This window comes from Nerophis ophidion, linkage group LG22 (assembly GCF_033978795.1).
Source record: "Nerophis ophidion isolate RoL-2023_Sa linkage group LG22, RoL_Noph_v1.0, whole genome shotgun sequence".
Classification (NCBI taxonomy): domain Eukaryota; kingdom Metazoa; phylum Chordata; class Actinopteri; order Syngnathiformes; family Syngnathidae; genus Nerophis; species Nerophis ophidion.
In genome coordinates this window covers 2,901,323-2,927,484 of record NC_084632.1, presented here as the reverse complement: position 1 = coordinate 2,927,484, position 26,162 = coordinate 2,901,323, and the positions used below count along the sequence as shown (strand labels likewise).

The 26,162-nt window shown below is 41.2% G+C and overlaps 1 protein-coding gene across 1 annotated transcript in view; it reads left to right on the top strand.

The window, feature by feature from the left end:
• The window catches only part of LOC133540412 (excitatory amino acid transporter 1-like), a 32,540-nt gene extending 8,937 nt beyond the window's left edge, over positions 1–23,603 (top strand). The window contains exons 3-12 of the mRNA XM_061882994.1: positions 2,444–2,713; positions 2,790–2,927; positions 4,981–5,188; positions 5,252–5,294; positions 7,156–7,257; positions 7,326–7,507; positions 11,169–11,402; positions 14,157–14,351; positions 16,213–16,347; positions 16,524–23,603. Coding sequence (XP_061738978.1) covers positions 2,488–2,713; positions 2,790–2,927; positions 4,981–5,188; positions 5,252–5,294; positions 7,156–7,257; positions 7,326–7,507; positions 11,169–11,402; positions 14,157–14,351; positions 16,213–16,347; positions 16,524–16,722 — 1,662 coding nt within the window. The 5' untranslated portion in view covers positions 2,444–2,487 and the 3' untranslated portion in view covers positions 16,723–23,603. The remainder of the gene's footprint in view (positions 1–2,443; positions 2,714–2,789; positions 2,928–4,980; positions 5,189–5,251; positions 5,295–7,155; positions 7,258–7,325; positions 7,508–11,168; positions 11,403–14,156; positions 14,352–16,212; positions 16,348–16,523) is intronic.
• Positions 23,604–26,162: the final 2,559 nt, after the last annotated feature.

Genomic DNA, 26,162 nt, shown 5'->3' with positions numbered 1-26,162 from the left:
CGCGGTCATACCGTCCGCATAGTTGGCACACCCGCAGCATTCGACACTCAGGTATTTGCTTATCTTACCTTAACTTTCTAATCGACAGAACGGGTGCACGACGGGAACGCTTCGTGCAAAAAGGAACGTTTTCTACGCGCGCTAAAAAGATGCACTCAGGGCTTTTTGAAACGTAAAAGTTGCATCATGCGCTCTGGTCAGTAACAATCTTATTATTTGTTCCACTTTATGAATAACTGGATGAGGCAATTATTCAAGGAACTGTGTGTGAATGCTTCAATGCTGAAATTGAACTGAAATCCTGCAATTTTTTTTTTTTAGACTTGTTGAAATAGAGCACACAATTCGGCGCGACCCCGAAAGGGAATAAGCGGTAGAAAATGGATGGATGGAATTCCTGAACAGGCTGATGCTCTCCGTACCTTTTCCAAAATATCATTAATAATTTTTGGATACTCTCCGTATCTTTCCCAAATTATTAGTAATATTTTTTGGATACTCTCCGTACCCTGCGGTGAGGTCAACTTGTCCAAGGTGTTCACCGCCTTCCGCCCAATTTTAGCTGAGCTAGGCACCAGTGCCCCCCGCGACCCCAAAGGGAATGAGCGGTATAAAATGGATGGATGGATACTCTCCGTAGCTCTCCCAAAATATTAATTATGATTTTTGGATACTCTCCGTAGCTCTCCCAAAGTATTAGTAATAATTTTTGGATACTCTCCTTATCTCTCCCAAATTATTAGTATTAATTGGTGGATACTCTCCATACCACTCCCAAAATATTAGTAATAATTTTTGGATACTCTCCGTACCTTTTCCATAATATCTGTAGTATTTTTTGGATACTCTCCGTACCTTTTCCAAAATATTATAAATAATTTTTGGATACTCTCCGTAGCTCTCCCAAATGATTAGTAATATTTTTTGGATACTCACCGTACCTCTCCCAAAATATTAATTAGAATTTTTGGATACTCTTCGTAGCTCTCCCAAAATATTAGTAATAATTTTTGGATACGCTCCGTACCTCTCCCAAAATATTAGTAATAATTTTTGGATACTCTCCGTACCTTTTCCATAATATCAGTAATAATTTTTGGATGCTCTCCGTAGCTCTCCCAAAAAATTTGTAATACTTTTTGGATACTCTTTGTGCCTTTTCCATAATATCAGTAGTATTTTTTGGATACTCTCCGTACCTTTTCTAAAGTATTACAAATATTTTTGGGATACTCACCGTACCTCTCCCAAAATATTAATTAGAATTTTTTGATACTCTCTGTAGCTCTCCCAAAATATTAGTAATAATTTTTAGATACTCTCTGTAACTTTCCCAAAGTATTAGTAATCATTTTTGGATACTCTCCGTACCTCTCCCAAAAAATTAGTAATAATCTTTGGATAGTCTCCGAAACCTCTCCCAAAATATTAGTAATAATTTTTGGATACTCTCCTTACCTTTTCCATAATATCAGTAATAATTTTTGGATACTCTCCGTACCGCTCCCAAAAAATTTGTAATACTATTTTGATACTCTTCGTGCCTTTTCCATAATATCAGTAGTATTTTTTTGGATACCCTCCGTACGTTTTCCAAAATATTACAAATATTTTTGGGATACTCTCCGTATCTTCCTCAATTTATCAGTAATATTTTTTGGATACTCTCCGCACCTCTCCCAAAATATTAGAATCAGTTGTCAGTGTGATACAGCGCAAACTCCAACCACAGTAACACAGTTTTCAGCCTAATTAGATTGTTTGGATGTACCTAATTACAATAAGTATATTCTCACTAATAACAACCGTACTCCTATATGAGTACGTATTTTCTATTGTTTCATTGAAAATAAAACAGCAAAGTCCATTTGGCTGTCATCTGTTTTAATTATGAGACACAATTGTGTTAGTCATGATTTTTTTTTTTTCATGCTTGAAATAAGAATCCGGGTGTTGTTGATAAATTCGCGTTCGCTTTGAATAGTAGAGTTTTAACTTGCACATACCGATGTAGCAACCAACTGTAGTTACTGACAGTGGTTTTCTAAAGTGTTCCTGAGCCCATGTGGTGATATCCTTTACACACTGATGTCGCTTTTTGGTGCGGTACCGCCTGAGGGATCGAAGCTGTAGAGTGATTTCTCCAGATTCTCTGAACCTTTTGATGATATTAAAATCCCTAAATTCCTTGCAATAGCGAAATGTTGTTCTTAAACAATTTGCTCAGGCATTTGTTGACAAAGTGGTGACCCTCGCCCCGTCCTTGTTTGTGAACGACAGAGCATTTTATGGACGCTGCTTTTATACCCAATCATGGCACCCACCTGTTCCCAATTAGCCTGTTCACCTGTGGGAAGTTCCAAATAAGTGTTTGATGAGCATTTATCAACTTTCTCAGTCTTTTTTGAAACATGTTGGAGGCATCAAATTCCTTCGTTCCCAGTTTCCCAGGAGACCTCCCTTCTGGACCAGGTTCTGGAGCTGATTATGAAAGAGAAGCCCCCATCCACCAGCGCCAGTCTCTTCCTGAACGAGGACGCGGACAAACCCCCGGCGAGCGAGCGAGGACACCTGCGGAGGAGAGTGCTCGCCGCCATGGAGAGGAGAGCCGGCGGCATGAAGGCCAGGTTGAACGTCATCAACAAGGAGAACGTCAAAGGTTTCCTCAAAAGAAACCTCTTTGTTTTGGTGACGGTCGCTGCTGTGTTTCTGGGTCAGTCTTCCTCGTCCCTTTTGAGTTCTTCCAACGATTCGTAACTTTTTATCTCCCTGCACGTCTCTTCACGCAGGCATCATTGTGGGCTTCGCTCTGCGCTCCCGCAACTTGACCCTGAGAGAGATCAAGTACTTTGCCTTCCCTGGCGAGCTGCTGATGAGGATGCTTCAGATGATCGTGATGCCGCTCATCGTCTCCAGTCTGGTCACAGGTGCGCTTAGAACACACTTAGAACACACTTAGAACACACTTAGAACACACTTAAGCCTGAGACGCCTCTGGGTCAGTCCACAGTCTGTGGGTAACGGTAGAAATTGTTCCAAACCTCACATTTTGGCAGATTATTGATTTTGTGTCTCTGTGTGGCGCTTACCTCTGGTCTACCTCAAGGATCTCTTCTTGGACCAGTACTCAAGTACTCAATCAGTACTCAAGGATCTCTTCTTGGACCAGTACTCAAGTACTCAATCAGTACTCAAGGATCTCTTCTTGGACCAGTACTCAAGTACTCAATCAGTACTCAAGGATCTCTTCTTGGACCAGTACTCAAGTACTCAATCAGTACTCAAGGATCTCTTCTTGGACCAGTACTCAAGTACTCAATCAGTACTCTAGGATCTATTCTTGGACCAGTACTTTTTTCGCCACACTGCAAAAAGTCAGTGTTTAAAAACAAGAATAGAAAATACAAAAATGAGGGGTATTTTATTTGAACCAAACAAAATTATCTGCCAATAGAACAAGAAAATTTGGCTCGTCAAGACTTTCCAAAACAAGTAAAATTAACAACCTCAATTTTTGGATACTCTCCGTAGCTCTCCCAAAATATTAGTAATAATTTTTGGATACTCTCCGTACCTCTCCCAAAATATTATAATCAGTTTTGGATACTCTCCGTACCTCTCCCAAAATATTAGTAATAATTTTTGAATACTCTCCATACCTCTCTCAAAATATTATAATCAGTTTTGGATACTCTCCGTACCTCTCCCAAAATATTGTAATAATTTTTTGATACTCTCTGTACCTCTCCCAAAATATTAGTAATAATTTTTGGATACTCTCCGTGCCTTTTCCATAATATCAGTAATATTTTTAGGATACTCTCTGTACCTTTTCCAAAATATTATAAATACTTTTTGGATACCCTGTGGGCCTTTTCCATAATATCAGTAATATTTTTAGGATACTCTCCGTACCGTTTCCAAAATATTATAAATACTTTTTGGATACTCTCCATGTCTTTCCCAAATTATTAGTAATCATTCTTGGATACTCTCCATACCTCTCCCAAAATATTACTAATCAGTTTTTAGATACTCTCCGTATCTTTCCCAAATTATTAGTAATATTTTTTGGATACCCTCCGCACCTCTCCCAAAATATTACAATCAGTTGTCAGTATGATACAGCGCAAACTCCAACCACAGTAACACAGTTTTCAGGTGATTTTAGATTGTTTGGATGTACCTAATTAAAATAAGTATATACTCACTAATAACAACCGTACTCCTATATGAGTACGTATTTTCTATTGTTTCATTGAAAATAAAACAGCAAAGTCCATTTGGCTGTCATCTGTTTTAATTATGAGACACAATTGTATTAAAGTCATGATTTTTTTTTTTCATGCTTGAAATAAGAATCCGGGTGTTGTTGATGAATTTGCTTTCTCTTTGCATAGTAGAGTTTTAACTTGCACTTACCGATGTAGCGACCAACTGTACTTACTGACAGTGGTTTTCAAAAGTGTTCCTGAGCCCATGTGGTGATATCCTTTACACACTGATGTCGCTTTTTGGTGCGGATCGAAGGTCCTTAATATCATTGCTTACGTGCAGTGATTTCATCAGATTCTCTGAACCTTTTGATGGTATTAAAATCTCTAAATTCCTTGCAATAGCTGGTCGAGAAATGTTGTTCTTAAACAATTTGCTCAGGCATTTGTTGACAAAGTGGGGACCCTCGCCCCGTCCTTGTTTGTGAATGACGCTGCTTTTATACCCAATCATGGCACCCACCTGTTCCCAATTAGCCTGTTCACCTGTGGGATGTTCCAAATAAGTGTTTGATGAGCATTTATCAACTTTCTCAGTCTTTTTTGAAACATGTTGGAGGCATCAAATTCCAAATAAGCTAATATTTTCAACAAAATTTTTTTAAATTGCTGTATAATGAAACACAAATAAAGTAAAATGACTTCATTTCTTCAATACTGACCTTTTCTCAATTGTTCGGATGAGTAATGCCACATTCCGTCCAAGGAATGTCCTCCCTGGACAGCAAAGCCTCGGGTAAGATGGGCCTGCGCGCCGTGGTCTACTACATGGTGACCACGCTGATGGCCGTCTTCATCGGTATCGTGGTGGTGATCATCATCCAGCCGGGCAGAGGCAGCATGGACAAACCGGTTGTCAATGGTGGAAACGCCGAACAGGTCCAGGCTTTAGATGCGTTGCTGGATCTCATCAGGTAAACAAACATTGTCCGTACAATCGTCACCTCATTTACGAACACCAACTGTTTTTGTCACAGGAACATGTTCCCGCCGAATCTTGTTGAATCTTGTTTCAAACAGGTGAGACAATCACTGATTTATTTGTTAAATCCTACTTTTCATCAGTGCCCGATACCATTATTTCCCGTCTGATACCGAGTCCACAAAAATCAGATTCCTTAAGTTATGCAATATCAGGAAGTTAACCGGTCTACCAGCACATTAGCCAGGCTACCTGGAAGTTAGCAGTTCTACCAGAACGATAGCCAGGTTACAATCATGTTAGCCAGGATAACTGGAATTTAGCCGTTCTACCAGGAAGTTAGCCAATCTACCAGCACGTTAGCCAGGCTACCAGTAAGTTAACCAGTCTGCCAACACGTTAGCCAGGTTACCTGGAAGTTAGCAGTTCTACCGGGAAGATAGCCAGGTTACTTTCATGTTAGCCAGGCTAACTGGAATTTAGCCATTCTACAAGTTACCCAATCTATCAGCATGTTAGCTTGGCTACCTGGAAGTTAGTAGTTCTGCCAGCACATTAGCCAGACTACCTGGAAGTTAGCAGTTCTACCAGGACGATAGCCAGGTTACCATCATGTTAGCCAGGCTAACTGGAATTCAGCCGTTCTACCAGGAAGTTAGCCAATCTACCAGCATGTTAGCCAGGCTACCAGGAAATTAACCAGTCTACCAACACGTTAGCCAGACTATCTGGAAGTTAGCAGTTCTACCAGGACGATAGCCAGGTTACGATCATGTTAGCCAGGCTAACTGGAATTTAGCCGTTCTACCAGGAAGTTAGCCAATCTACCAGCACATTAGCCAGGCTACCAGTAAGTTAACCAGTCTACCAACACATTAGCCAGGCTACCTGGAAGTTAGCAGTTCTACCCGGACAATAGCCAGGTTACCATCATGTTAGCCAGGCTAACTGGAATTTAGCCGTTCTACAAGTTACCCAATCTATCAGCATGCTAGCTTGGCCACCTGGAAGTTAGTAGTTCTGCCAGCACATTAGCCAGGCTACCTGGAAGTTAGCAGTTCTACCAGAACGATAGCCAGGTTACAATCATGTTAGCCAGGATAACTGGAATTTAGCCGTTCTACCAGGAAGTTAGCCAATCTACCAGCACGTTAGCCAGGCTACCAGTAAGTTAACCAGTCTGCCAACACGTTAGCCAGGTTACATGGAAGTTAGCAGTTCTACCGGGACGATAGCCAGGTTACTTTCATGTTAGCCAGGCTAACTGGAATTTAGCCGTTCTATAAGTTACCCAATGAATCAGCATGTTAGCTTGGCCACCTGGAAGTTAGTAGTTCTGCCAGCACATTAGCCAGACTACTTGGATGTTAGAAGTTCTACCAGGACGATAGCCAGGTTACCTTCATGTTAGCCAGGCTAACTGGAATTTAGCCGTTCTACCAGGAAGTTACCCAATGAATCAGCATGTTAGCTTGGCCACCTGGCAGTTAGTAGTTCTGCCAGCATGTTAGCCAACTACCAGGGAGTTAACCAGGTTAGTTTTACCAGGAAGTTAGCCAAGTAACCAGAATGTTAGCTGCTCCACCAGGAAGTTAGTCAATATACGAGCATGTTAGCCAGTCTACAAGCAGGTTAGCCAGTTTTCCAGAAAGTTAGCCAGGCTACCAGAAGCACCAGACCCGAGGGACATCCGTCTCCTGGCTAACTTTCTGGTTTCCTGGCTAGTATCCATTTTATTCAGTCTGCATTTCTCTCATGCAGATTTAGCATTTGTAGCATTTTGGGGGGGATTTTGCAGCATTTATGAGATTGCAGAATTTTTAATATCGAGCAATTTTCCCCTTGCATGCGTCTTATGGTGTCTTTTGACCGTTTCTGTGGACCACTGTAGACTTCACACTAGTCAGATGCTAAGTCAACCACCATGGGAATATTTACCGCTTCTATGTTCTGTTTCAGTACAAAACTTTGTACAAGAACGTGACCGTGAGAGTCACAATCGATGTGCTCAATACGTCGGACGCTAACGAGAACGTCAGCAGGCTGCTTCGTACCAGCCAGGTGAGCTCTTGCGACCATTTCGCCTCACCTTGTGCGTTACATCATGAACATGACTGACGGCGCCACAGGAGAAGCAGGAAATGGTGCCCGTGCCGGGGTCCTCAAGCGGCGTCAACGCTCTGGGCCTGGTGGTCTTCTCCACCTGCTTCGGTCTGGTCGTCGGCCACATGAAGAAACAGGGCCAGCCTCTCAGGGACTTCTTTGACTGCCTCAACGAAGCCATCATGAGGCTGGTGGCCGTCATCGTCTGGTTAGTGAAGCCTCCACAAGCCCATGGTTACATCCAGTGTTGGGACTAACGCGTTACAAAGTACTGCAGTACTGTAAAACCGTTATTTTCAGCGGTAACTAATAGTCTAACGTGTTATTTTTTATAAGCAGTAACTCAGTTACCGTTACGACATGATGTATTACTGCGTTATTTTACGTTATTTTTTCACGTAGTATCGGCTAGAAATAGATAAGAACTGAGTATGTTTTACTCCGCTTAGTTCTGCATTTTTTAGAATCCGTAACTCAGTTACCGTTACGACATGATGTGTTACTGCGTTATTTTACGTAATTTTTCACGTAGTATCGGCTAGAAATAGATAAGATCTGAGTATGTTTTACTCCGCTTAGTTCTGCATTTTTTATAATCCGTAACTCAGTTACCGTTATGACATGATGTATTATTGCGTTATTTTACGTTATTTTTCACGTAGTATCGGCTAGAAATAGATAATATCTGAGTATGTTTTACTCCGCTTAGTTCTGCATTTTTTATAATCCGTAACTCAGTTACCGTTACGACATGATGTGTTACTGCGTTATTTTACGTTATTTTTCACGTAGTATCGGCTAGAAATAGATAAGATCTGAGTATGTTTTACTCCGCTTAGTTCTGCATTTTTTATAATCCGCAACTCAGTTACCGTTACGACATGATGTATTATTGCGTTATTTTACGTTATTTTTCACGTAGTATCGGCTAGAAATAGATAATATCTGAGTATGTTTTACTCCGCTTAGTTCTGCATTTTTTATAATCAGTAACTCAGTTACCGTTACGACATGATGTGTTACTGCGTTATTTTACGTTATTTTTCACGTAGTGTCGGCTAGAAATAGATATCTGAGTATGTTTTACTCCGCTCAGTTCTGCATTTTTTATAATCAGTAACTCAGTTACCGTTACGACATGATGTATTATTGCGTTATTTTACGTTATTTTTCACGTAGTATCGGCTAGAAATAGATAATATCTGAGTATGTTTTACTCCGCTTAGTTCTGCATTTTTTATAATCAGTAACTCAGTTACCGTTACGACATGATGTGTTACTGCGTTATTTTACGTTATTTTTCACGTAGTATCGGCTAGAAATAGATAAGATCTGAGTATGTTTTACTCCGCTTAGTTCTGCATTTTTTATCATCAGTAACTCAGTTACCGTTACGACATGTGGTGTTACTGCGTTATTTGACGTTATTTTTCACATAGTATCGGCTAGAAATAGATAAGATCTGAGTATGTTTTACTCCGCTTAGTTCTGCATTTTTTATAATCCGCAACTCAGTTACCGTTACGACATGATGTATTATTGCGTTATTTTACGTTATTTTTCACGTAGTATCGGCTAGAAATAGATAATATCTGAGTATGTTTTACTCCGCTTAGTTCTGCATTTTTTATAATCCGTAACTCAGTTACCGTTACGACATGATGTGTTACTGCGTTATTTTACGTTATTTTTCACGTAGTATCGGCTAGAAATAGATAAGATCTGAGTATGTTTTACTCCGCTTAGTTCTGCATTTTTTATAATCCGCAACTCAGTTACCGTTACGACATGATGTATTATTGCGTTATTTTACGTTATTTTTCACGTAGTATCGGCTAGAAATAGATAATATCTGAGTATGTTTTACTCCGCTTAGTTCTGCATTTTTTATAATCAGTAACTCAGTTACCGTTACGACATGATGTGTTACTGCGTTATTTTACGTTATTTTTCACGTAGTGTCGGCTAGAAATAGATAATATCTGAGTATGTTTTACTCCGCTCAGTTCTGCATTTTTTATAATCAGTAACTCAGTTACCGTTACGACATGATGTATTATTGCGTTATTTTACGTTATTTTTCACGTAGTATCGGCTAGAAATAGATAATATCTGAGTATGTTTTACTCCGCTTAGTTCTGCATTTTTTATAATCAGTAACTCAGTTACCGTTACGACATGATGTGTTACTGCGTTATTTTACGTTATTTTTCACGTAGTATCGGCTAGAAATAGATAAGATCTGAGTATGTTTTACTCCGCTTAGTTCTGCATTTTTTATCATCAGTAACTCAGTTACCGTTACGACATGATGTATTACTGCGTTGTTTTACGTTATTTTTCACGTAGAATCGGCTAGAAATAGAGAAGATCTGAGTATGTTTTACTCCGCTTAGTTCTGCATTTTTTATAATCCGTAACTCAGTTGCCGTTACAACATGATGTATTACTGCGTTGTTTTACGTCATTTTTCACGTAGTATCGGCTAGAAATAGATAAGATCTGAGTATGTTTTACTCCGCTTAGTTCTGCATTTTTTATAATCCGTAACTCAGTTACCGTTACGACATGATGTATTACTGCGTTGTTTTACGTTATTTTTCACGTAGTATCGGCTAGAAATAGAGAAGATCTGAGTATGTTTTACTCCGCTTAGTTCTGCATTTTTTATAATCCGTAACTCAGTTACCGTTACGACATGATGTGTTACTGCGTTATTTTACGTTATTTTTCACGTAGTATCGGCTAGAAATAGATAAGATCCGAGTATGTTTTACTCCGCTTAGTTCTGCCTCTGCCTCTGTCAGTACGTCTCTGCAGCACCCAGCATTGTCCCACCCACACAACCATCTGATTGGTTACACACACAGCGGTAACAGCCAATCAGCAGTTTGTATTCAAAACGCATGTAACATGTTCATTTTGCGTGCGTGTGTGTGTGCGTGCGTGTGTGTGTGCTACGGACAGCTAAGCCCTATCTGTCTGAAAGAAACACAAGCATTATTGACCTACAGTTAACAATTAAGTTATTTCACTTTACCTTTTTCTGTTGATTGAGGTGTGTTGAAGCAGCAAAAAAGGACATTATGTTACATGAAGAGTTTCTGTCTCTGATAGTTGATATAAAAATGTAAGTGAAGTGAAGTGAATTATATTTATATAGCGCTTTTCTCTAGTGACTCAAAGCGCTTTACATAGTGAAACCCAATATCTAAGTTACATTTAAAGCAGTGTGGGTGGCACTGGGAGCAGGTGGGTAAAGTGTCTTGCCCAAGGACACAACGGCAGTGACTAGGCTGGCGGAAGCGGGAATCGAACCTGCAACCTTCAAGTTGCTGGCACGGCCGCTCTACCAACCGAGCTATGCCCCTGCATCATAAAGCCTACATGAACTCCATGGTGTTCAGGGATGAATAGTCTCTCCTATTGCTATTGTACTATTTTTTCAGCTATAGTTACATGAATCATTAGTAATGTAGCAGCCTAGTTTTGAATGGCAGGGTCCCTGCTATCACATGTTGATAAAAAATATAACATTTACATTATAAAAATCAACCACAGGCTTCCCAAATGCTGTAATAAATGAAGCATGATGAGTTGAGAATATGTCAGCATCAGCATGTGGCCCCACTTTGAACTCTTTTTTTGCAAACGCTTCCTTACAGTAAGTCATTAATTTGATTTATAAACAGTGTTGGGACTAACGTGTTACAAAGTAACACATTACTGTCTGCCTGTAATGTTTGTCTGATCTTGAATGGGATTGTGCTGAAACTTTTACTTTCCCCTCTGGGATTTATAATAAAGTATTTCTGATTCTGATAAAACATTCCTGGAGGCACTGATGTGTTGTGGTGTATCTGCTATAGGTACGCCCCAGTCGGCATCCTCTTCCTGATTGCCGGGAAGATCGTGGAGATGAAGAATGTGGCAGAAATGGGCAACCAGCTGGGCATGTACACCTTGTCGGTCATTGTTGGTCTTCTCATCCACGGCCTCATCGTCCTGCCGATGCTCTACTTCCTGGTGACCAGGAAGAACCCCTTCATCTTCATCGGAGGCATACTGCAGGCTCTCATCACCGCCCTGGGCACCTCCTCCAGGTGATGCAGCGATACTGTGTCCTCCTCACTTCGGCGGCCGTCTCTCATAACATGAGCAGGGTTGGTACGGGTGCTCGAAAACCTTGGAAATGCTTGGATTTTAATGTTCTTTCCAAGGTTTGAAAAACACTGGAATTTTGGGTAGAGTGCTTGGAAATATTTATCATATTTCTCGTCAGTCTGACTCAATAGGCTAATTATCCATCCATCCATCCATCCAATTTCTACATTTATGTCCGCGGGATTAGGTCTCTGCTTTTTGCAGACGATGTGGTCCTGTTGGCTTCATCTGGCCGGGATATTCAGCTCTCACTGGATCGGTTCGCAGCCGAGTGTGAAGCGTCCATGGTTCTCTCCCGGAAAAGGGTGGAGTGCCATCTCCGGTTTGGGGAGGAGACCCTGCCCCAAGTGGAGGAGTTCAAGTACCTAGGAGTCTTGTTCACGAGTGAGGGAAGAGTGGATGGTGAGATCGACAGGCGGATCGGTGCGGCGTCTTCAGTAATGCGGACGTTGTACCGATCCGTTGTGGTGAAGAAGGAGCTGAGCCGGAAGGCAAAGCTCTCAATTTACCGGTCGATCTACGTTCCCATCCTCACCTATGGTCATGAGCTTTGGGTCATGACCGAAAGGATAAGATCACGGGTACAAGCGGCCCAAATGAGTTTGGGTCTCTCCCTTAGAGATAGGGTGAGAAGCTCTGTCATCCGGGAGGAACTCAAAGTAAAGCCGCTGCTCCTCCACATCGAGAGGAGCCAGATGAGGTGGTTCGAACACCTCCCTAGGGAGATGTTTAGGGCACGTCCAACCGGTAGGAGGCCACGGGGAAGACCCAGGAGACATTGGGAAGACTATGTCTCCCGGCTGGCCTGGGAACGCCTCGGGATCCCCTGGGAAGAGCTAGACAAAGTGGCTGGGGAGAGGGAAGTCTGGGCTTCCCTGCTTAGGCTGCTGCCCCCGCGACCCGACCTCGGATAAGCGGAAGAAGATGGATGGATGGATGGATGTCCGATACGTTTAAAAAAAAAAAAGCCCCGTTTTGCAAACACAAACGTTCACAGTTGTACAGTTTAATGGCGTGTGGGACAAAGGAGTTTTTGAGTCTAGTAGTCCTGCACTTGGGATGAAGCAGTCTAGAACTGAACAGGCTCCTCTGGCTACTGATAACACTATGCAGAGGGTGACTGGCATCATCCAGGATGCTCACTAGTTTGTCAACAGTCCTCATTTCTGCCACCGTCACCAGTGAGTCCAGTTTCATTCCCATTGTAGAACCGGCCCCGCCTGATCAGTTTCTCAAGTCTGGAGCTGTCCTTCTTAGATGTACTGCCCACTACCATGTAGATATGTGCGGTTTTGTATATTCTCCTAAAGCCGTCGTCCTCTGCTGTGGACATTTTTGTCTGTTCTTGAGAAAAAACATCGACACACAAACGTCCACTACAGATGACACTGGGTCTCAGAAATACAAGCTGGGTTGTGTATTACTTTTCTAAGCCAGCGCCCTCTGCAGTGGACATTTATGTTTGATATGTTTTAAAAAATAGCCTTGTTTTGCGAAGCCCAAACTGTCAGGTTGAAACACTGATGACATCTATTAAACAGGACAAGAAGAAAATAATCAAACAGACAGAATTCAATTTGGCTCAATTTGAGGAGAAACGTCTGGTCTGTACTCTTGTACAGTTTCCAGCAACGCTCTGGGGAAAGATTGCGAGCATCCTCCTTTATTTGGACTTTCTCCGACCACATGTCAACAGCTGCTTCCAAAGGGACGGGGTCGTAAACAGTTCACAGAAAAGGTTGTGAAACAGTTCAAAAAGAGGTTCGTAAAAGAGATCAAAAAAGAGGTCGTCTGGAACTTAGGCAGATCGTGCCTTCTCTCCGCTTTGTAGTTGTTGGGTTAAAACAATATCTTTCTGTTGATTACAATACATGAAAGAAACATAAACAGCTTCATGTTGCTCCCCCCCCTACACGGTGGAGTTTTACGAGCCTTCTTCTTGGTAGGTTCAAAGACATGTTTTTGCTTCTCGCCAGGAACTCATTTCAACACACAAGTTTTTGTGATAACTTAGATAAAATGATTCTAACACAAATGTTCACTGCAGAGGACGCTGGTTCTCAGGAGGATATGTGCGGTTCTGTATATTCTCCTAAATCCGTCGTCCTCTGCAGTGGACATTTTTGTCCGTTCTTGAGAAAAAACATCAACACACAAACGTCCACTACAGATGACCTTCGTTCTCAGAAAGACAAGCTGGTTCTCAGAAAGACAAGCTGGGTTCTGTATTTCCTTTTTAAGCCAGCGTCCTCTACAGTGGACATTTATGTACAAAAACCCAAACAGTGAGGTTCAAACACTGATGACATCTATTAAACAGGACAAGAAGAAAATAATCAAACAGACAGAATTCAATTTGGCTCAATCTGAGGAGAAACGTCTGGTCTGTACTCCTGTACAGTTTCCAGCAACGCTCTGGGGAAAGATTGCGAACATCCTCCTGTATTAAGCACAAAGACAGATATGTTGTGTACCAGATTATAGTTAAATAGCTCATTTCTATCTGCAGTCCCTGGCTACAAAAAATAAAGGGATACCACAATCATGCAATAAAATCATACTATAGCATGTAATCAAGTTAAGAAAAGTCATAAAATGCCCTTTCATGGACACATACTTAATATAGAATACAACCACACCTCATGAACATCATCACACAAAGATGTTCACATCCCTCATCATTTTGTCCGCAGCTCCGCCACTCTGCCCATCACCTTCCGCTGCCTGGAACAGAACATCCGCGTGGACAAACGGGTGACGCGCTTCGTCCTGCCCGTGGGCGCAACCATCAACATGGACGGCACCGCCCTCTACGAAGCTGTGGCGGCCATCTTTATTGCCCAAGTCAATGACATGAACCTGAACTTTGGCCAGATTCTCACCATCAGGTACCACTTCCCGTCATGAGACCCTTTGTAATGTGACTTGTTCTACAGCAGGGGTCGGAAACCCAGAATGTTGAAAGAGTATTATCAGAACAAAAATACAAAAATGCATCTGCCTGGAGCCCAAAAAATTGATAGTTTTATGTAAGTGTTGTAAGGAAGACAACACATGATGCAAGTGTCTATATTAGCTATATTAGCCTACTATCAAAATTACTTTAAAAGTCGTATATAAGTGTTATGGGGCAGCACGGTGGGACAGGGGTTAGTGTGTCTGCCTCAAAATATGAAGGTCCTGGTGGTCAGGGTTCAATCCCGGGCTCGGGATCTGTGTGGAGTTTGCATGTTCTCCCCGTGACTGCGTGGGTTCCCTCCGGGTACTCCGGCTTCCGCCCACCTCCAAAGACATGCACCTGGGGATAGGCCCCTCCCACCTCCAAAGACATGCACCTGGGGATAGGCCCCTCCCACCTCCAAAGACATGCACCAGGGGATAGGCCCCTCCCACCTCCAAAGACATGCACCTGGGGATAGGCCCCTCCCACCTCCAAAGACATGCACCTGGGGATAGGTTGATTGGCAACACTAAATGGTCCCTAGTGTGTGAATGTTGTCTGTCTATCTGTGTTGGCCCTGTGATGAGGTGGTGACTTGTCCAGGGTGTACGCCGCCTTCTACCCGATTGTAGCTGAGATAGGCGCCAGGGAATAAGCAGTAGAAAATGTGTGTATATATATATATATATATATATATGTATATACGAGCCAGGCGTGAGTTCAGGTACATAGTTATTCATTTATAAACTAAAATACAAAAAGGCAAAAGAAAAGACGCGCGGTGGTCAAAAATAGTAAGCAGCGTGGCAAGGCATGAACTTTGGCAAGGCAAGGTAGGTGCGTGGTCGTGGTGAGTAAGCATTAGGGGTATGCAAGCAAAGTTCCCAGATCGATAAACAGAAAGCCAATGACTTAAATAGTAGCTGTGGTAATGAGAAATAGGTGCGGGACTGAGGGCAGGGGCTGTGACTAGGAGAACAGGCGGAAACTAATGGGTATAGCTCGGTTGGTAGAGTGGCCGTGCCAATAACTTGAGGGTTGCAGGTTCGATCCCCCGCTTCGGCCATCCTAGTCACTGCCGTTGTGTCCTTGGGCAAGACACTTTACCCACCTGCTCCCAGTGCCACCCACACTGCTTTAAATGTAACTTAGATATTGGGTGTCACTATGTAAAGCGCTTTGAATCACTAGAGAAAAAGCGCTATATAAATATCATTCACTTCACTGCTATTGGAAACAAACAAAAGCAGGAAGTGCAAAACAGGAAACAAGAGTCCAAAAAACAAAACATAACATGATCAAACATAAACCCAGATTAACAGGCATTATATATGTATATATATATGTATATATGTATGTATATATATGTATGTATATGTATGTATGTATGTATGTGTATATATATATATATATATATATATATATATATATATATATATATATATATATGTATATATATATATGTATGTATATATGTATATATATATATACAACCATACATCAATTTTCTACTGCTTATTATATATATATATATATATATATATATATATATATGTATGTATATGTATATATGTATATATATATAAAACAATATTATTATCCCAAATAATACTGTACATTGTGAGAATGGTTTTAAATCAATAATTATCACCCCGGTAGTCTGATTTGGATCCAATCGTTTGCTGCCCAAATGTTCACACCCGTATTAAAACTTTTACTTTGCATAATAATTGCTAATCTTACTGTGACAACACCGGGCTTCTTAACCAACCTCTACCTTTCTCTCCTCCCCTTCTCCGCCCACCCAGTATCACGGCAACCGCCGCCAGCATCGGAGCAGCAGGCATCCCCCATGCTGGCCTGGTTACCATGGTGATTGTATTGACATCGGTGGGACTGCCCACAGAGGACATAACGCTCATCATCGCAGTGGATTGGTTACTGTGAGTCGCCGCTAAATGTCAGGGTGGCGGGGATTGGCTTTTTCTGCCTAAATGTCACTGTTGCGATCGACCCACAGGTGGCGCCATTGGGAAAAAGGTTGCTCGTGCATAATGCAGAGTGACCCACTTAATGTCTTTTAAACGCTGCTGAATGTGTACATGTGGTCACCTTCCAGGGACCGCCTGCGGACCACCGTCAACGTGCTGGGCGACTCGCTCGGGGCGGGCGTCTTGGAGCACCTGTGTCGCGCCGAGTTGCAAAGTCAGGACGAGGAGGTGCGCAACTCGGTCATCGAAGAGAACGAGAAGCCCTACCAGCTCATCTGCCAGGAGAACCAGGTGGTGCAAAACCACAACAGCGAAACCACCATGTGACCACGCACATCCCAAAATGCTTCACCGTAAGCCCCTGGTGGTGGTGTTTTCACCCCGGGGTAATGACGCCACACCTTTGTGCAGATGGCTGCACTGCCCCAGAAATCGGAGAAAGGACAGGGAGAGTTCCACAGGAAGGAAATTACTTTCAAACTTTTAAGCAGGGGTCTCAAACTCACTTTACCTGGGGGGGGGCACTGGATGCAGAGTCTGGGTGAGGCTGGGCCGCGAGAAAAGATTTCTTAAAAAAATAATTTTAAATGTCTTTATTTTTATTTTCAACACCAAATAAAATCAAAATATAAATGAACAAAATGAGAATTAAAAAAGGTGAGGCAATGCAAATTAAAAAAACCCCACAAATAACGGTATGAATTGGTCCAGGTTATCGGGGACTGTTATTACTGACGGACAGGTGTCGCGGTGTGACTGCAGCCAGGCACGTAAGAAAACCCTCATCTCCATGGCAACGTCTCTGCCGCTTTCACTCATTTGCCGCTTTTCCACTATTGCAGGGGTAGGCAACCCAGAACGTTGAAATAGCCATTTTGGAGCCAAATAACACAACGTTGTCAAGCACTATTCGTATGAAACTTGCAGGTCGCACTAACATTAAACTTTCATAATAAGGTGGGGGCCGCTAAATAACGTCTCTTGGGCCGCAATTGACCCGCAGGCCGCGTGTCTGAGACCCCTGCTTTTAAGGGAGTATTAGGGCAGTAAAAACATTTAATTTAAAGGCCTACTGAAAGCCACTACTAGCGACCACGCAGTCTGATAGTTTATACATCAATGATGAAATATTAACATTGCAACACATGCCAATACGGCCGCTTTAGTTTACTAAATTACAATTTTAAATTTCCCGCGCAGTTTCTTGTTGAAAATGTAGCGGAATGATGACGCGTGTTTGTGACGTTATTGGTCAGAGGCGACATATTAGCCAGCACCACTTACGGCTAAAAGTCGTCTCTTTTTATCACATAATTACACAGTAATTTGGACATCTGTGTTGCTGAATATTTTGCAATTTTTTCAATTAATAATGGAGACGTCAAAGAAGAATGCTGTTGGTGGAAAGCGGTGGATTGCAGCTGTCTTTAGCACCGAAACAAAGCTGGTGTTTGTTTGTTGTGAAGCTTTAACACAGAGCGGTCAAGGGAACATGTTTCTCTATGTCAACCAGCATGTTTTTGGATGGGAAAATTGTGATATATATCTTACTGGAGACATCAGTGGATTATGCATCCTCCTGAAGTCAAAAAGTCAGCTGTGAGGTTGGCTCCTCTGCTTCTCTCTGAGACGCTGGCATGTTCACCGCACCCCTCCGACTAAAACAATCTTTTTAAATGTCTTTATTTTTATTTTCAACAGCAAATAAAATCAAAATATAAATGAACAAAAGGAGAATTAAGAAATGTGAGGCAATGCTAATTAAATAATTAAAAAAATAACTGTTTGATTTGGTCCAGGTTGTCGGGGACTGTTATTACTGACGGACAGGTGTCGCGGTGTGACTGCAGCCAGGCATGTAAGAAAACCCTCGTCTCCATGGCAACGTCTCTGTCGCTTTCACTCATTTGCCGCTTTTCCACTATTGCAGGGGTAGGCAACCCAGAACGTTGAAAGAGCCATTTTGGACCCAAATAACAACGCTGTCAAGCGCTATTCGTATAAAACTTGCAGGTCGCACTAACATTAAACTTTCATATTAAGGTAGGGGCCGCAAAATATCGTCTCGCGTGTCTGAGACCCCTGTTTTTAAGGGAGTATTAGGGCAGTAAAAACATTTAATTTAAAGTCCTACTGAAAGCCACTACTAGCGACCACACAGTCTGATAGTTTATATATCAATGATGAAATATTAACATTGCAACACATGCCAATACGGACGCTTTAGTTTACTAAATTACAACTTTAAATTTCCTGCGCAGTTTCTCGTTGAAAACGTAGCGGAATGATGACTCTTATGATGATGTGTGTTTGTAACGTTATTGGTTGGAGGGGACATATTATCCCAGCAACACACACGGCTAAAAGTCGTCTCTTTTCATCGCATAATTACACAGTAATTTGAACATCTGTGTTGCTGAATCTTTTGGAATTTGTTCAATTAATAATGGAGACGTCAAAGAAGAATACTGTTGGTGGAAAGCGGTGTTTTGCAGCTGTCTTTAGCACCGAGACACAGCCGGTGTTTGTTTGTTGTGAAGCTTTAACACAGAGTGTTCAAGCGAACATGTTTCTCTACGTCAACCAACAAGCTTTTGGATGGGAAAATTGTGATATATATCTTACTGGAGACATCAGTGGATTATGCATCCTCCTGAAGTCAAAAAGTCAGCTGTGAGGTTGGCTCCTCTGCTTCTCTCTGAGACGCTGGCATGTTCACCGCACCCCTCCGACTAAAAAAATCTTTTTAAATGTCTTTATTTTTATTTTCAACAGCAAATAAAATCAAAATATAAATGAACAAAAGGAGAATTAAGAAATGTGAGGCAATGCAAATTAAATAATAAAAAAATAACGGTTTGATTTGGTCCAGGTTGTCGGGGACTGTTATTACTGACGGACAGGTGTCGCGGTGTGACTGCAGCCAGGCACGTAAGAATACCCTCGTCTCCATGGCAACGTCTCTGTCGCTTTCACTCATTTGCCGCTTTTCCACTAGTGCAGAGGTAGGCAACCCAGAACGTTGAAAGAGCCATTTTGGACCCAAATAACAACGCTGTCAAGCACTATTCGTATGAAACTTGCGGGCCGCGCTAACATTAAACTTTCATATTAAGGTGGGGGCCGCAAAATAACGTCTCGCAGGCCGCGTGTCTGAGACCCCTGCTTTTAAGGGAGTATTAGGGCAGTAAAAACATTTAAAGTCCTACTGAAACCCACTACTAGCGACCACACAGTCTGATAGTTTATACATCAATGATGAAATATTAACATTGCAACACATGCCAATACGGCCGCTTTAGTTTACTAAATTACAATTTTAAATTTCCTGCGAAGTTTCTTGTTGAAAATGTAGCGGAATGATGACGCTTATGATGACGCGTGTTTGCAATGTTATTGGTTGGAGGGGACATATCAGCCCAGCTCCACTTACGGCTAAAGTCGTCTCTTTTCATCACATAATTACACAGTAATTTGGACATCTGCGTTACTTACTGAATCTTTTGCAGTTTGTTCAATTAATAATGGAGACGTCAAAGAAGAATGCTGTTGGTGGAAAGCAGTGTATTGCAGCTGTCTTTAGCACCAAAACACAGCCGGTGTTTGTTTGTTGTGAAGCTTTAACACAGAGCGGTCAAGCGAATATGTTCCTCTACGTCAACCAACATGTTTTTGGATGGGAAAATTGTGATATATATCTTACCGGAGACATCAGTGGATTAAGCTTCCTCCTGAAGTCAAAAAGTCAGCTGGGAGGTTGGCTCCTCTGCTTCTCTCTGAGACGCTGGCATGTTCACCGCACCCCTCTGACTAAAAAAATAATTTTAAATGTCTTTATTTTTATTTTCAACGCCAAATGAAATCCAAATATAAATGAACAAAAGGAGAATTAAGAAATGTGAGGCAATGCAAATGAAATAATAAAATAACGGTTTGATTTGGTCCAGGTTATCGGGGACTGTTATTACTGACGGACAGGTGTGGCGGTGTGACTGCAGCCAGGCATGTAAGAAAACCCTCGTCTCCATGGCAACGTCTCTGTCGCTTTCACTCATTTGCCGCTTTTCCACTATTGCAGGGGTAGGCAACCCAGAACGTTGAAATAGCCATTTTGGAGCCAAATAACAACGCTGTCAAGCGCTATTCGTATGAAACTTGCGGGCCGCGCTAACATTAAACTTTCATATTAAGGTGGGGGCCGCAAAATAACGTCTCGCAGGCCGCGTGTCTGAGACCCCTGCTTTTAAGGGAGTATTAGGGCAGGACTGATAAAGTGCTAATGTGCAATAAAAACATTTAATTAATTTTTTCAGACCACGTAGTCTGATAGTTTATATATCAATGATGAAATATTAACACTGCAACACATGACAATACGGCCTTTTTAGTTTACTAAATTACAATTTTAAATTTCCTGCGCAGTTTCTTGTTGAAAACGTCGCGGAATGATGACGCTTATGATGATGTGTGTTTGTAACGTTATTGGTCAGAGGGGACATATTAGCCCAGCTCCACTTACGGCTAAAAGTCGTCTCTTTTCATCACATAATTACACAGTAATTTGGACACCTGTGTTGCTGAATATTTTTCAATTTGTTCAATTAATAATGGAGACGTCAAAGAAGAATGCTGTTGGTGGAAAGCGGTGGATTGCAGCTGTCTTTAGCACCGAAACAAAGCTGGTGTTTCTTTGTTTGTTGTGAAGCTTTAACACAGAGCGGTCAAGCGAACATGTTTCTCTATGTCAACCAGTAAGAAGGTGCGCTTGTTTTATGCCTCTGTGAGAAGGAGAGACAAGAAGAGCATGTAGTTTAATGCCCGCAGCTAAAAGCAACTGTGTGAGAATGTTAACTCCAATATCACCATATAGACATTTTCTATTTTGCACAGAGACAAACCTGCGATATATGGAGTATATTCGATATATGGAGTATATTCGATATATGGAGTATATTCGATATATGGCCCAGCCCTAATTCCAGCGAGTTACCGGTAATCCATTTTTGGGGGGAATTGAAAGGATTATTATGATGCAGTGATAACAGTCCTAGGTGGATGTGGGAGGAGTCTCTGCAGATTTTCCGAGCCCTGGTCAGGCAGCGGCTTTTTGCGAGCTCTATTTCCTCTTGTTAAAATGATTGTTTTTACATAAAAAAAATTGTTTTGCCACTATTTAACGCTATCTTAACTTTAATCCTGAGTTGTAGAATTGAACTCACCACTCCTCCCTCCCAAAAATATGTTGCTATCATAATATTGCAAATAATGGTGAATATATTTGTATGTTTAGATATTGTTTGTTGTTGGGTTTTTTGCCATTTTTTAATTGTAAAATCCTTTAATCATATTAACTATAAGATAATAACTTTTGTTTAGAAAATATTTGTAAAACTATTCAATTTTCACGTAAGATTCTGATATTTGTATTCATCACATTACAATTTTACTCTCATAAAATTCAGATGCCCCCACCCCTCTGTTTGTTATTCTCATAAAACTTTTAATTTTTTTCTCATAAAATAATAAAACTTTATTCATTAAAATGTATAAACCCTCCCCACCCCCGTCATAAAATTACTACTTTTTGTGAAAATATTCTTATTTTTAGTGAAGTGAATTATATTTATATAGCGCTTTTCTCTAGTGACTCAAAGCGCTTTACATAGTGAAACCCAATATCTAAGTTACATTTAAAGCAGTGTGGGTGGCACTGGGAGCAGGTGGGTAAAGTGTCTTGCCCAAGGACACAATGGCAGTGACTAGGTTGGCACAAGCGGGAATCAAACCTGCAACCCTCAAGTTGCTGACATGGCCACTCTACCAACCGAGCTATGCCGCCCCATTTTTAGATATTTTTGTTTATAAACATTTCTGTTTCTCATAAAAAAAATGTTATTTTTATTGTGGAACTAGTTCATTTTAATGCTACTTAACTGTAACTTAATTATCATAAAATAGTGGGCTGGGTTCAGATGTATTTACTCTTCCAATTACAAAATTACCCTTATAAAATTATTACTTTTCTCCCCCCAGTTGAACTGCAACTTTAATCTTTATTTCTTGATTAAATTCTTGTAAAGATATATTGTTTTTCTAGTATAATTCTTGTAATTATACTAGATATAATATAATTACTTAATTATGATTTTAAAAATATATATTTATATATTGCAATATGACAACTTTTATCTCCCAATTCCACAATATTTTCACAATATTTCAGGTCGATGTGTTTTTCCTTAAAGTGTGGCCATAATACTCCTTTGTAAACAAAAGTAATGCAAGCCACACTTATTAATTCACATAAATACATTTTCCAATTGCTTTGCCACCAAAGAGTTGGAATTATCTTTTATTTATTATGTTAGTTTGTGTTCTTTCTGATCCATAAAATGCTACCACTGACTGTCATTCAAAAACAAATCTATGACTGGAGGAATATAAGCTGCATTGCTGCCATTGTAAAGAATATTGAACTATTTCCGCTGCATGATTTTTCCATCTGCAAATAATCATAACTACCTCTAAAATAAAGCAACTTCTGCAGTGTGATAGAGTAATTGTGCATTTTGTAATTATTTTAAAATGTCTGAACACCCTTGACTGTTAAACATTAGACTCTACTACCTATACTTTTCATTTTATAGTCACATTAAAATGTGTTTTTATGCTTCAGCTATGAATAAGCAGGTAAAGAAGGACACTAATAGAATATTAGTAATATTTTGGTCTTTATATCCAGTATACATTTGCTAAATATCTTATATTTTAACACAAACATAATAGTGATATTTGTAATTGTAAAAATGTACTTTCTGGGAACTCCGTGCTTTTTGTGCAGATTGCTAAAAAAACTTTACTTTGTAATACTTAATGTCCTTTCATTAAAATTGTCTCCAGGTGGACCTGCTGTTTGTTTTAATGGAATAATGTGATGTATACATGAATGGCTCAGGAATGAATACATGATGCTGATAATTGTGTTTGTGGAGACCCCTGGTGGAGGATATTCTGCAATGGGTCAAATGTTACATAAATAAATAGACATGGTTTGCAAAGTCTACAGTATGTCCACTTTATTAATGTCCTTGCTATTTTTCTTATACATTAAATAAATAAATGGGTTGTACTTGTATAGCGCTTTTCTACCTTCAAGGTACTCAAAGCGCTTTGACACTACTTCCACATTCACACACACATTCACACACTGATGAAGGGAGCTGCCATGCAAGGCGCCAACCAGCACCCATCAGGAGCAAGGGTGAAGTGTCTTGCTCAGGACACAACGGACGTGACGAGGTTGGTACTAGGTGGGGATTGAACCAGGGACCCTCGGGTTGCACACAGCCACTCTCCCACTGCGCCAAGCCGTCCCAATTTAACTCAAATCTGCTACATTACACACTATTGTAGTGTTTTTCAACCTTTTTTTTGCATTGAAAAAATGAAGAGGCACACCAGCAGCAGAAATGAAAAAAAAATGAAACTTGACAGTAAAAAGTTGTTGGATATGAATATAAACCATATCTAAACATCACTAGCTCCTGTTTCAAAGTATACTGTCACATCACGTCGTGACAGACTTTTTTGTTGTTTTCCTGTGTGTAGTGTTTTAGTTCTTGTCTTGCTCTCCTATTGTGTTGGCTTTTTTTCCATCTCTGCTCCGCAGTAAGTCTTTGCTGTCGTCCAGCATTCTGTTTTTCTTCACTTTCTAGCCAGTTCAGTTTCGTTCTGCATAGCCTTCCCTATTGTCCCACCTCGCCTCAGGTGAAGGTAATGTAACCTTTGCAAACCAGACTTTAAATCAAGGATGGCAAGGCACACAGTTTACAAACATTTATTGAAAACCCAAAAAGTGTCAAGAGTTGAACAACAGGAAGACAAAGCACCCACAATCTGTAACAGTAATAGAGACAATATTAGTATTGTATATTATATATAGTACATTTATATTCTAAATATATTTCAAAGTCACATGCATTGCGTGGCGCAGTGGAAGAGTGGCCGTGTGCAATCCGAGGGTCCATGGTTCAATCCCCACCTAGTACCAACCTTGTCCCGTCCTGAGCAAGACACTTCACCCTTGCTCCTGATGGGTGCTGGTTAGCGCCTTGCATGGCAGCTCCCTCCATCAGTGTGTGAATGTGTGTGTGAATGTGGAAGTAGTGTCAAAGCGCTTTGAGGTAGAAAAGCGCTATACAAGTACAACCCATTTATCATCAAATAGGCCTATATATAATTAATCAAAATAAGCATATTAAAAATAAAATGTAAATCCATTATATAAAAATACAAATATTCACAATCGAAAGGTCAAACATTAAATATATCAAAGTAAAGAATGAAATAAAACATCCATCCATCCATCTTCTTCCGCTTATCCGAGGTCGGGTCGCGGGGGCAACAGCCTAAGCAGGGAAGCCCAGACTTCCCTCTCCCCAGCCACTTCGTCCAGCTCTTCCCGGGGGATCCTGAGGCGTTCCCAGGCCAGCCGGGAGACATAGTCTTCCCAACGTGTCCTGGGTCTTCCCCGTGGCCTCCTACCGGTTGGACGTGCCCTAAAGGGAGGTGTTCGGGTGGCATCCTGACCAGATGCCCGAACCACCTCATCTGGCTCCTCTCCATGTGGAGGAGCAGCGGCTTTACTTTGAGTTCCTCCCGGATGGCAGAGCTTCTCACCCTATCTCTAAGGGAGAGACCCAAACTCATTTGGGCCGCTTGTACCCGTGATCTTATCCTTTCGGTCATGACCCAAAGCTCATGACCATAGGTGAGGATGGGAACGTAGATCGACCGGTAAATTGAGAGCTTTGCCTTCCGGCTCAGCTCCTTCTTCACCACAACGGATCGGTACAGCGTCCGCATTACTGAAGACGCCGCACCGATCCGCCTGTCGATCTCACCATCCACTCTTCCCTCACTCGTGAACAAGACTCCTAGGTACTTGAACTCCTCCACTTGGGGAAATAAAACAGATTTAGCAAAATAAATTAGCAATCAACAAAACTCATTTAAGTGGTTACATCACAACATAATCTCATCATCAAAATAATCACCTCAGTGGTTGTTTGAGGTATGGAGAGTGAAACTCTTGTTCAGGACACACCTGACCTCCTCTGGCTGGCACACCTGACCTCCTCTGGCTGGCACACCTGACCTCCTCTGGCAGTGACAGGCAGCAGACTGGCAGAAAAATGGCGTTTCCCCCACTAAAATAGCCCATAGCCCCGCCCACTAGCTGGGACCAATTTGACAGGGGAACTGAAGAAAACACTTCTTTTGTAAATTACACCATAAATAACCATCACATGTCCAAAAAGTATTCGCATAGTACTTTTGTATTTTTAAAGCAGTCATTTTTGTCCACTGTATATTCATGTTTAGACAAGACAACTTTCAAATGTCTCTCAACAACACCCAGCTCCTGAAAGTCATGGTTTGGCCCAAATTAGGCCTAATTAGTCCAAGCAGGTGTGCTCAGTTACTTAAAGCCTTCAGCCCCACCTGGACTCTTTTAGCCACACCTTCAGAGCCATGGTGAGTGACAGCTTATTTGTTTGTTGAGCATGCTTTAAACTAAAATGATTGAATGTTTGTATTGTGTGTCCATGTTGAAATTTTTGAGAGGAAGCCAAAGGTCAAAAAGTGACATTGTGGAATCAAACTGTCACAAATAAGCTTCAATGCCTTTTCTTAGGCACTCTCACATTTTGTTTATTTCTGGTTTAAGCATCAGATACATTTTTTACCTGCACGCTGCCTCCAGC